Below are 12,717 nucleotides of genomic sequence, written 5' to 3'. Positions count from 1 at the left end.
TGCCGGCATCAGTATGTCAGTTGGGGCTGAAAAACCACACACTAGACTCAGTAGCACGGCTATGCTGACAAACCCCCCAGTGCGAACACAGCTGTGCCGAAAGAAAAATGCTGCTAGCAGCATAGTTACTGCTGATCGGGGAGGTGTTCACTTGCCATCAGAAACACTTCTGTCAGCATACATTGCGTCTGCACTAGGGGGCTATGCAGGGCTCCAGCATAGACTGTGGAGTGTAGACATAGCATCACTTTCCTGACAGTCCCTGGGAGGCTATGGGAGTGAGAGTGACAGACAGCATTGCTTTTAAACTAGTTAGTGTAATCTCAATTTCTTCCTAGCTGAAATGGGAAATTAACGATCGCTGGCCAATGTCTTTAGACAAAAGCACCAAGGGAATTTGTAAAGCTTTAGTCTATACCTTGGTTATACTATCATGGTTTGGAAATTACTACCCGTTAAGTAAGAGATGGCTTAGCAAACAGGCACCCTTGTCCAAATGATCAATGTGAAATGTAAAATAAAGTATCAGAGGGGTAGCCGTGTTAGTCTGGATCTGTAACAGGCGTTCTGCAGCATGAGCTTTAGTGGGTGAATCATCACTTCAGATGATGCAAGAAAGGAAGAAGCACTTGCAAACGCACTCCTGCTGACTAGATAGCCACTATTAATATTGTAAAATAAAGTGTGTCCTCGGTTTTGAGGGTCAAAACTTTTTTGATCTGAATGTGACAAATACATCTTGAACCATGAAGCTGGACACAGGTAAATCATATAATCTAATCAAATAAGATTTGAAAATCCCAATTTTGGGATGAGGACTTTGCAAACCTTACAATACAACCAAGTGCTTTTTCTCCCCCCGTTTCCACAACAGTGGGGTTGCGAATCAGCATGCGAGACAGAACTGCGTTTTCTATCTTTGCTGTTCTTTCCTCTCCCTTTTTCTGAGCATTTGTCTCATTTTGTCTTCACAGAAACGAGATCAGGCTTTAACAACAGAAGCAACAGCTCCAGCCCATTCAACTAACTTCTTCTCTTTCCCCCCAAAAAGGAATGTTGTTACCCTCCATAAGAACATCAAAAAACTGCTTGTCAGGGTTTCCTCCTCCCCCCTCTTGAATACTCTCTTCAGCTAAAGGAAAATGGAAGAAGGCATATAGTTGAAATGAAAGCCTGATGTAATACTTTACATTTCAAATTCCTTAAGGGTCTTGAAATAGGAACAGTTAAATCTGGATCTGGTACAAGTTCAAACAAAAAGGTTGCCATTAAATAAAATTCTGTGAATTCATACTCATGAGAAAATTAGATACCCCATTGAGTGATGCCCCTGAAATGTAGAAGGATTATGTTACAAGGGAAGCTCTTTGGGGTAAAGACTGTCCTTTTGTTCTGTCCTTTTTCAGTGCCTGATACAATGGGGTCTTGCCCCATGATTAAGAGTCCTGAGGTCTAAGGTAACACAAATAAATAATAATGTTAATTAAAAAGCATAAAAAGAGCCAACTACCTGCAGGAGTGCAATTGTGATCTGATATTCCTACGTGCCATGACCAGTCAAATAAAGGGCAGAATTGAGGTAACATCACCTGAGTGCAGAAAGGGTTCACTAGGAAGAAAAAAGCAGCACAGGAAGAAAGAAGGTTTGGTCTGGGCAGAAAGCTACAAGGAAGAAATACAAAATTGAGGGATCTCTTCTAGTCCTCGGTGTACAGAACCCAACCGATATTGGTGAAAACTGGAAGATGGAAATGTGGGGGGACACTGAGCCCCTTTCGTGTGTGTGGCAGGCCCATCGGCTTTCAATAACTCTGTTTAGAAGAGAATCTGAGAGCCACTTGTCACTGCCCCTCAGATGCTACCTTTGTCCCTCACACACAGCTAACAACTTATATGTTTCCCAGGTCTCAGTTTGTGTGATCGGAAGAGAAGGGATTTCTGAGAGGATGGAGCCCCCGTCCAGCTCAAGGTCTCAAAGGTTCCACCACCCAGGACCAGAACTAAGCTGTGACCTCAGAGAGAAGCTGCAGTATCCACGGCAACTAGGTAATAAGTTGTGTGTGGAGATGCATGTGGTGCTGAGGAGCATGGATAGTACAGCAGGGAGGGGAGTCCCGAAGGCAGCCTGTATGAAACCATTGGAACTGCATTTGGCTGTCTATTGGCATGCGGAGGCTGGGTGAGGTCCAGGAGCGTGTGTGTCTGTGTGGGTCCCTCTAACGGTATCTTTATCATTCTTTAGATCTTCCTGCGCCTTATTTGTTTGTTCCTTATGATAAGGAGAATGAAGGAGACCAGGATATAGTGGCCTCGCTCTGTAGGTTTGGCTTTATGGTGAGTTGTGAAACGGTGCTTGCTTCAGTGGCCTGAGTTGGGGCTGAGTTCTGGAGGGATGGGGAGATCTGTGGGCAGGCTGAGTCTGGCATCTCTTGCTGTGTGGAGGAGGTTGGGATAGTGGGAAAGGGGGTTCCTTCCCCCCCCGCCCCAATGGTGCATTGACAGTGATGGCTTTGCCCTTTGCTGCTCAGCTTGTGTCTGAGTGGTGAGATTGTGGCCAGAGCAGGCAGGTGCTGAGTGGGGGACCCATGTCATTTCAGATGCCAGTGACATTTGAGGAGGTGGCCGTGTCCTTCTCTGAAGATGAATGGGCTCTTTTGGATGAAAAGCAGAAGGAACTCTACAGAGATGTCATGCAGGAGATTTACGAGACTTTCATCTCATTGGGTGAGCAGTTGCTCTAGTCCCCATAGTGTAGACATGGCCTAAATCTCCTATAAAGAACACAGCCCATTTCCCACTGGACAATCTGCTTGCCAAAAGGGGATACTGAAGCCTATATGGATTGTGTCTTTCCCCTTCATTCCAAGATTTTCTTTGCTGCTCTTTGTAGTTAAGTGATGGAGAAATATTTGACCCATTGTGATGCATGTACCTCTTTCCAATGAGCAGGATTTCCGATCGCTAAACCAGATGCGCTGTCCCAGATGGAGCGAGGGGAAGAGCCGTGGTTCCCAGATCTCCAGCACGCTGAGGAAAGGGAGAATGCAGGAGGCACTAGCACTGGTGAGGAATGAGGGACACCAACTGAGAAACCATCTGGGCCTGAGGGAAAAGCTGGGATATCAGCAAACCCACTAAGGGCTGCTCCTATTCTGTCTTATCTCATCTCACTCTCTATTGTGTCCTATCCTCAGGGCAGGAGTCACTCCTGGCACCCACTTGTCCTGCCTGACCCTGAAGCCTTTTCCTCCCCCAGCCTTTTTCTTAAGGTTCAGATGGGACTTTGAGTCAGAACTGGCCCCTCCTTGCTCCTCTAGGGGAATATTAGGGAAATTTGCTTCCTATCCATCAGGTTTTCTGATCAGAGACAAATCCCTTTGCTACCCCCTCTGCACCCAGCACAGGCAATGAATCACACCTGGATTCTCTCTTTCTCCCAGCAGGTGCTGGGACAGTGAGTGAGAAGGAGGGAACAGCCCAGAAAGTATCTACAGGAGCAGAACCACAAAGGATGTTCTCCGGGAGACACTGTTGCCTTGAGTGGGGAGATGCCAGTGAGCGTCAGGGCAGGACAGAGAGGCTCTGGGAAGACCCTCCAGGCAGGAGTAAATCCCCTCATAGCAAAAGAAGTTTAGAGAAATCCAAAGACACCAGCACCCACCAGACAGCCTGCACGGGGGAGAGCCGAAACACGGGTACTGAACCTGGGGAAAGTTTCAGTAAATGCTCGCTCCTCGTTAAGCATTGTCAGCAAGCTTGTGCAGGAAAGGGTGCCTACAAGTGTAATGAATGTGGCCAAAGCTTTTCTCAACAACAGTGCCTTCAGAGACATCTGAGAAGTCACACAGGGGAGAGACCCTATAAATGTAATGAATGCGGGAAAAGCTTCAGACACAAGACAAGCCTCGTTCTTCATCGTTACACAGTCCACAAGTCAGAGAGACCCCATAAGTGTCCAGTGTGCGGCCAGCAATTTATCCTGAGAAAGAGACTTATTGAGCATCAGAGAATCCACAACCAAGAGATGCATAGAGGGTTTAACAGTGGGATTGTGAGTGAGAACAAGGATGAGCATCCCCAGCAGAAAAAGCCAGTGGGAGCGGAGCCTCATGAGGCATCTCAGAGATGTGAACGGGCAGATGCTGGTAAGAGTCGGGGAAGGAGAGGACAGCTGCGAGCTTACCCGGCAGTGGGAAAAGACTGTGAATCTGTATGCGAAGGAAGTTCTAAGAAATTGAACCGTACCATCGCCTACCAGGGAACCAAGGTGGGAGCACAAGTGAACACACAAAGTAAAAGTAAGAGAAGATTTAGCAGCAGCTCAGCCCTTGACCTGCATCAGAAAACCCACCCGCATGAGAAACGTTACAGCTGTGCCGAGTGTGGGAAAAGCTACCGCCAGAACCAACACCTCCGAAGGCATCAAAAAAGCCACACGGGAGAGAAACCTTATGTGTGTGCTGACTGTGGGAATAGCTTTGTACAGAAGTCGACACTCAGTAAACACCTACGGACGCACAAAGAGGAGAAACCCTATAGCTGCGCTGACTGTGGGAGAAGCTTCAGAGAGAGCTCGTACCTTGCTCTGCATAAGAGAATCCACACAGAAGAGAAACCCTATCAGTGTCCTGACTGTGACAAAAGCTTCAGGCGGAAAGGGGACCTTTCCACTCACCGTAAAACCCACACGGGGGAAAAACCTCATAAATGCACTGAATGCGGGCAAGGCTTCAGGCGGAAATCTACTCTGACTAAGCACCTGAGGACCCATACTGGGGAGCGGCCCTATAAATGTCCTCACTGTGAGAAAAGCTTTCGTCAGAAGTTCTCCCTTTCCCAGCATCAGTTAACGCACCAGGAAGTGCGGCCTCACACGTGTACGGAATGTGGGAAAGGCTTCAATCAAAAATCAAACCTTGTTCAACACTTGGCAAAACTGCACTTGAAAAAGCAAAGCTGAAGAGAGGAACTGGTCTTTCAATGGGTTTTGGGGATGGTTAGTGGGAATTTCAAGGCAGTAGAGTTGTACTTTGGAGTTGATCAGTGGCATGCCATCTATGGATGCAATGCATAGATTGCATTCCCGTGTGAGCCCTGAATATGACATCCTGACTGGCTGTGCCCGTGGGACGAGTCCACCCGGCCCCTGAACACACAGGGAGGATGCCCTTTTGTAGCACAAAATGGCATCCTCCGCACATTGTGAAGACACGGGTATTTTAACATGGCACTCTACAAATGGATTAAAACCTGGCGAACTGAGATGTCTCAATATGTAACTAAACAGGGAATCCTCATTGAGCAGGTGTGTTTCTAGCGTGGTCCTGCAGAGATCCATTCTTGATCCTCTGCTATGTAACGTTTTTATCAAGGACCTGGAAAAAAACATAAAATGATCACTGATAAAGTCTGCAGATGACACTCTAATCCGGGGGCGTGGTAAATAATGAAGAGAACAGGTCACTGATTCACAGTGAACTGGATCCCTGCACTCCTCTATGGAACAGCTACGCAAAACGTTTCCCAATTTACTCCTAAAAAACACAGTTGGGCAGAGTGCAGGGTATGAAGTGGAAAACAGAAAATGCCCCAATTAACTTACAGTCAGTTAAGCCTTAGTGTGATTTTTTAGCTTATGAGCCAAAGTCCCCTAACATTTTGCATAGCTGCAAAGCCTGTAAAGGATATGTGTGACCGATTGTTATGCTTGCTGGTGAAATAAGGAATGGAGAGGTACTGAGACTGATCTGTTTGCAGATGATTTAGCCATTATTTGCAAGTCTTAGATGTTTTGCTGAGTAAGGGATATGGAGTGGTACTAACAGAACAAGGAAGTAACTAGGTTGTAAGCAACTGGGGTATGTGTGTCGGGATAAGCAAATTGGAACAGACACAGGTGTTGAGACTTAAAGATGGGTCAGGAAAGATTTTACGGCTTGCCTGGAGGCAAGATTCCCATGACAGCTTTTTCTTAATTGCAAAGTATCTAGCAAGGAATGGAATTTTACAGTGCAGTAACCCATGACATATTTTTTAAATTCATAGACACTAGGACTGGAAGGGACCTCAAGAGGTCATTGAGTCCAGTCCCCTGCCCTCATGGCAGGACCAAATACCGTCTTGACCATCGCTGATAGTTAAGAGTAGGTTAGATAAACGTCATCTCCAGAGATGGAGATTCTACAACCTCCCTAGGCAATTCATTCCAGTATTTAACCCCCCTGAAAGTTAGGAACTTTTTCCCAATGTCAAACCTAAACCTCCCTTGCTGCAGTTTAGCCCATTGCTTCTTGTTCTATCCTTAGAGGCTAAGATGAAGACGTTTTCTCCTTCCTCCTTATGACACCCTTTTAGATATCTGAAAACTGCTATCCTGTCCCCTCTGTCGTCTCTTTTCCAAACTAAACAAACCCCATTCTTTTATGTTATACAATATATTTTTGCACTGTACTAAGTGCAACATATTCACAAGATATGTAATGCATAAAAATGGCCAAAGAAGGCCATAAACAATGAATAACCAGTAGGTTTTGAAACAGTTGGAAAATTACAAGGAAAAGGGAACTTATGGTAAGAGTCTAAGGGCATGTATACACTTACCGGGGATCAATGCTGCTGCAGTCGATGCACTGGGCATCGATTTTAGTGGGTCTCCGCTAGACCCGCTAAATTGACCACAGATCGCTGTCCCGTCAATTCTGGTACTCCACTGGAATGAGAAGTGTAAGATAAGTTGATGGGAGAGCATCTCCCGTCGATGCAGTGCGGGGTAGACACTGCAGTAAGTCGACCTAAGCTATGTCGACTCCAGCTATGGTACCAGAGTTGTAATTATGGGGGTAAGTCGACCTAAGTGTAGACAAGGCCTAAGATATGGAGAAGTATACATCAAAAGGAGGAAATTGATAAGGGTTGGAATGTTGAACTAAGAAGAGTTACCAGAGTGTAACTACCACAAGAAATCATAAGAAAGTAAGACCATTGGCAGACAGGATCCAGACTGTCTGCAGCTACAGAGAAGGCCTTCCACAGGTGTGGGTAATTGTATGCCTCTCTGTATGTGCTGTCTTGACTGTTTAACAAGTTTGCTTTGAATGAATTTATTAACCAAATCTAAATTTAAGAGAAGGCTATTCATTAAACGTATAATCACAATTAAAATTCCTATCCATTAGTAGCTATTCATTTATTAGTTATTGGTTGATTATCAACACAAGAAATATGTAAACTATAGTCACTGGAAGACTGTTCTCTACATTGGTAACATCTGACCTTTCTGTATTATGCTGTTTTATTGGTAATCAATAAAGTGATTGAGCCGAGGTATCTGAGGTCTCATTAACTGATGACAAACTTAACCAGCAACCACCTCAAACCACTTTCATGATCACATTTCTAGCTGTAATGGGAATGGGGCCTCATAGTGACTGGATTTCGTAAGGATGGAGAACAGTGTCCCAGAAGTGTGAGGCATGAAGGGGAAGTGACTACAGATCAATGAAGAGATGCCTCTCTTTTCATTTCTCAATAGACGGATTTAACAAAAGTAGCACTACTTGACACTATTAACTCTGTGTGCTATTAATTAAACATGAATGCTCCAGTGAAGGCGGGTGCGCCTAATATGAAACAGTGAGTTTGTGAATTTCTTTGGTTGGGCTGGGGCCTGTTGTGACACTGGTGGTGTTTCCTTTTCTGATGATTTTCTGTATTTTTCTCAGAACATAAGATTGTTTTTGCACAAATAGTTCTAATAGTCCTTGACCTTCAGTTCTTGCTTTGGTTGCCAACTTGCAACGCATGTATTCATGTCAACCACGCATCATTCATACTAGGCCTCAATGACCTAAACATATTACATGGTATATGAATCACACACACTATATATATATATATATATATAATCACAATGCTTGTATTTGGCCTTATTGTTTGTTTAGTTCTCCTTGTATGGCTATTACCTGGCAATAAATAACTTTTATGGTTAAGCTGGTTGTTTCCCTCCCTCTGTCTCTCCTGTTTTTGGCTTCCCCATTCGCTCTGCAGCAATGATCCTCTTACCTAAGCTAAAGATCCCTGCAGCACCCAAAAATCCTGTGGGGTTTGCTCATCAAGCGGGTTACTACCAGAACAACTGTAACGGGAAAGTGGGGATAGGGACATGCAGCAACTTGGAAGTGCTGCTCGACCCTGCCTACTCAGGCGTGCTCTATTCCGGTGCGGTGCTCGTGGCATATGAGGGTGGCAGCTTGGAAGTGCTGCTCAACCCAGTCTGCTGAGTCCAGGGACATATAAGGGGTCAGCTTGGGAGTGCTGATTGACCTGGTCCACTCAGATACGCTCTGTTAATGTGTGTGTGCATCTGATTCTGGGGCTGGAGGAACCCAGCCCTCAGGCACCTAGGTCCTGCAGGATAGATCCATTGGTAACACTTGTTCTTCAAGGTGTGTTGCACATGTTTATTCCGTGATCCACCCTCCTGCCCTCTACACTGTAGTTTTCTGGAAAGAAGGAATAGAGGGGGCAAGGGGATGGCTGGGTGCCTTAGTGACAGGTACCGAGGGGGGAAAAAAATTCAGCAACTATGCTTGGGGTGCACACACACCTAGAAGGAATGGACGTGTGCAACACATTTCAAAGAACAACCTTTACAGAAGGTTAGTAAACACTTTTTAAAAAATTAGAGATTCTCACATGATCACCTGACTCCATGAGCAAGGCTTTAAGAAAAGCACCAAATATTGCAAGACAGGATAAAATGGCTAGATAGGGAAACCATGCACTCACCTCAAGACACAGTAACTTCCTCAGGGTTTCTAGCTTCCTACACACGATATCTCCCAGCTCTGCACTGCAAATCCAATATGTAGACTGTAACCTCTTTGAGGGCAAGGACCTTGTCTCCTTATTTGAGGAGTGTCCTATGGAGACCAGGAATTTCTCTCCTTTTTAGGTGAATGAGCACAGTCTTTGGCATCTGTGACAATAACAGATAAAAGTTTTCTTTTAATGAAAGCTGAGATGCTGCTGTAATCACATGATTCCTGGAACTGGGGCACTAAGCAGAGACTTGTGGTGTCTGTCCCTTATTTAAATGCCTCCTAAAATCATTAATTCATGCCGAGTTGGGGTTGCTCAGTGGTGTCTCATGCTCTTCCAGACTGAAAAGTGGCTAAACCTAAAACTCTGAAAACCAGGAAATACAAAGTGAATGCCATACATGCCAAGCCCCTACCACTGTTGTTAAAACAAAACTAAAATTGATGCGCCCATGACTAAATACAGGGCTTCAGAGGGAAGACCAACCCAGAAACCCATGTGGACAGCAGATTACCTGGATTCCTAGAAGTTTCAGCAGTAATAGTTTGATTGCTAAAGCAGCAGAGAGTCCTGTGGCACCTTATAGACTAACAGACATATTGGAGTATGAGCTTTCGTGGGTGAACACCCACATCGTTGGATGTTGTTTGGTTGCTGTTTTCAAACTCTTATTAAACAGAAGTGGGGAATGTTGTAATGATCAGTGTAGATAGCACCTCCACCAACAGCTGGTGCATCTTTATCTTAGGGCTAGTCTACACTTACCAGCCGGGTCGACGCGGTGAGTTCGACTTCTCGGAGTTCGAACTATCGCATCTAATCTGGACGCGATAGTTTGAACTCCGGAAGCGCCGGGGTCGACTTCGGTACTCCACCACTGCAAAAGGCGGTGGCGGAGTCGACCTTGGAGCCGCGGACTTCGATTCCGCGGCGTCTGGACGGGTGAGTAGTTCGAACTAGGGTACTTCGAATTCAGCTACGCTATTCACATAGCTGAACGTGCGTACCCTAGTTCGACCCCCGCTCTTAGTTTAGACCTGCCCTTAGTGTTAAGTTGTCTTGTTTTCATAGTGTGTGTTGTCCTGGTTGGGAAAGGCAGGGTTATGAGTGAGGAGGCCACTTGTTCCGTATCAAACCGGACGGTCCTCTTTTTGAGACATTTGTCCTCTTTTCACTACTGGGACAAAACCAGACATGGTTTTGTCTGGTATTGGATGGGGGTCAACGTTCTGCCCCCCCCGACTCTTAAAAATGGCACCCTTCATGTAGTGTGACCTGGCGTTGTTGCCGGCCCAAAGGGCCCGAGGGGGGGCAACAGTGGGGTTCGTTGCCCGGTGTGCGTCGCACTAATTAACACACCAGGGTAGAGAAGCAACCCAAGTTTATTTGAGCCCAAATAAGGTGCAAGGGAGAAATAGCCACCTCAAATCCTGCACACCCGCACGCAGGCGGGGTCCCAGCATTTATACCCCCCTTGTTTTTCCCCCTTTCTCCCTCCCCCTTGCAACAGTTACACTAAACACGATATTGTAGCTTGTTAGAACTGTTCTCATTCGCATGTTTATCTATGGCCTTCACAGCACAGCCGCATGCAGACTTCCCTCCCCCTTCTCCCCCGTCTTACTGCCGCTTTTTGCTGTTTTGAGCTGTACTGCAGCTGCAAGCTAAGAAAGCTGACAGTGACACATTTTGCTTGCTGTTTATTAGCATTTTAGGCTGGTTAAAGTTCACAGCATGGAAGAACTCTGGTTCACTCAGGCCTAGAGTCACAACTTTGGTTCGCTTAGGCCTAGGGACACCAACAGTGTGACTTTGCACTCACCATGAATCTGAGGTCACACCAGCGGGGGCAGGGTGCGCATGCTCTTAAAGACCATGTCCCCCACGTGGCAGGATCTCACACTCATGTTTCTGGAAGTATCAGAGTGTTTGCTGTAGGGTGCCGCCTTTCTAATTGCTGCTAACTGGACCCCTGAATCCTGTCCCCTGCCCTGCCTCTTCCCCCAAAGCCCCAGCCCTTCTCTGCCCCAAAGCCCTGCCTCTTCCACCAGGTGCCACTTCTCTCTCTCTTCACTCAGGCCCTGCTCCCTTGTCTGCCTCTTCCCCCCAAGGCCCCACCCCTGTTGCTCCTCTTCCCCCCCCTCCGCTTGCTGAATTGTCTCCACCTCCCCTCCCCCACCCCCAGCTGGGCTCCCTCTGCTCTGGGGCTGGGATGGCAGCTGCTGCAGCCTGCCAAGGAGCCTGCCTGCAGGTAGGAGCTGACCCAGGCTGACAAGGGTTAATGACCCGGCACTTGACCCCACCTCGGGGTCATCGGACTTTGTACTGACTAGACGCTGCCACATCCCCATTTTGACCAGACTTTCCAGTCAAAAAGCTGGCGCCTGGCACCCCAAACAGCACCTGGACACAGAAGCCAGAAAACGGACGGCCCAGGTCAAACCAAGACAGGGGGCAACCCTCGTCCTCCGGAACATGCGAGCGGTCACCTTAGTTCGAGGTCAGAGGAAACCTGTCCTGCCTGTGTGCACTGGAGCTGTTAGTTCCTAATAAATCCTGTGATTTCTCTGGCTGACCGATTACAGTATGTCTGGTGAATGAGAAGAAACCACCATAGAGGTGGTCAAATAAACCCATGAGCGACGAGTTATATGGGCCCGTGGTGCCTGTGCTCCAACAAATTCAGGGCCTGGAGGCCCAGCTCCACCAATGTTTGGGGTTGAGTCTCTTCCCCCAGCCCCATCTGCCACCCCTGTGCGCCTCCCCTGGAGCATCCCTGCCTGTGCCCTGGGCAGCGGGCAGCTGCCCTGCCGCTCTGCTCCCTTGCCGGCTACAAAAGGGAGTGGCACCGGCGGCAGGACGAGGCAGCGGCACAGCTGCCGCCTGTGGAGGGAGGAGGCGCACATGTGATGGCAGCCACCCCGGGACCCACCCCAGGGGAGGGGGCTTCCTGGACCAGAGAGGGGCCCAGCCCCTAGGAGCATGTGCAGCAACAATGCCAGGTGAGTGTGCTGCTGGGGGTCCTCCCCCGGAGCTTGCTGCTTTGTGGGGAGAGGGCTGGGGGGACTTTGGAGTCCTCCTCTCTGGCCCCAGCTCCAGGGCAGCCTGCCTGCACCCCAAACTCCTCATCCTCATCCCCACCCTAGAGCCCTCACCCCAACCCTCTGCCCCAGCCCTGAGCTCCCTTCCTCCACCCAGAACCCCTCATCCCCAGCCCCACCCTGCAGCCCTCACCCCTGCACCCCAATCCTCTGCCTTAGCCCTGAGCCCCTCCCACATCCCAAATCCCTCAGTCAGAGCCCCCACACCCCAAACCCCTCAGCCCTGCTCCAGAGCCCTCACCCCCTGACCCCCTGCCCCTCCCACACCCCAAACCCCTCAGCCCCCCCACAACCTAACTCCCTACCCCAGCCCCTCCCAAACCCCTCAGCCCCAGCCAGAGCCCTCGCCCCCCCCAAATCCCTCCCCCAGGGCAAACCCCTCAGCCCCTCCCCAATCATTTTGTTCTATGCACCAATGTGCGGGGTGGGACTTGTACCCGTTCCGACAATGATACAAACCTGCGGCCCCTGAATAAGCCCCGCCCCCAATCCCCCCCCCCGGTGCCTGGGCCTGGGCCTGGGCCTGGTGCCGGGGGCGGGGGAGTTAATAGGGGCGGAACTTCCTGCGCTCGGCGGCTCGTTGGGAAACTCCCGGCGCCCGGGTCTGGCTGCGGGCGGGATTCCCGGGCCGGTGCTGGGACAAGCCCCGGAGGTCGCGTCCGGCCCCGGCGGGGCGGTGAGTCCGGGCCGGGGGGAGGGAACCTGCCCCTGCAGCGGCAGCGGATCGAGTGGTGTCCGCGGCCAGAGATCAGAGCCCGAGCCCGGTGGGCGGGCGGGCGAGGGGGGGGTTGCCCAG

General features: G+C 48.9%; 1 protein-coding gene across 3 annotated transcripts in view; it reads left to right on the top strand.

Moving 5' to 3' along the window:
- The window catches only part of LOC120403148 (zinc finger protein 250-like), a 35,960-nt gene extending 30,855 nt beyond the window's left edge, over positions 1–5,105 (top strand). Inside the window, exons 6-7 of one of the 3 annotated variants that reach the window (XM_039533935.1) lie at positions 2,950–3,063; positions 3,441–5,105. In XM_039533935.1, the coding sequence (XP_039389869.1) occupies positions 2,950–3,063; positions 3,441–4,960 (1,634 nt within the window). In that variant the 3' untranslated portion in view covers positions 4,961–5,105. The remainder of the gene's footprint in view (positions 1–2,949; positions 3,064–3,440) is intronic. The other 2 variants (XM_039533936.1, XM_039533938.1) reach the window with 2 other exon arrangements.
- The last annotated feature ends 7,612 nt before the right edge of the window (positions 5,106–12,717 follow it).

This window comes from Mauremys reevesii, linkage group 4 (assembly GCF_016161935.1).
Source record: "Mauremys reevesii isolate NIE-2019 linkage group 4, ASM1616193v1, whole genome shotgun sequence".
Taxonomy (NCBI): domain Eukaryota; kingdom Metazoa; phylum Chordata; order Testudines; family Geoemydidae; genus Mauremys; species Mauremys reevesii.
The sequence above is the reverse complement of the archived record's forward strand: the minus strand, read 5'-3'. Positions and strand labels throughout refer to the sequence as shown.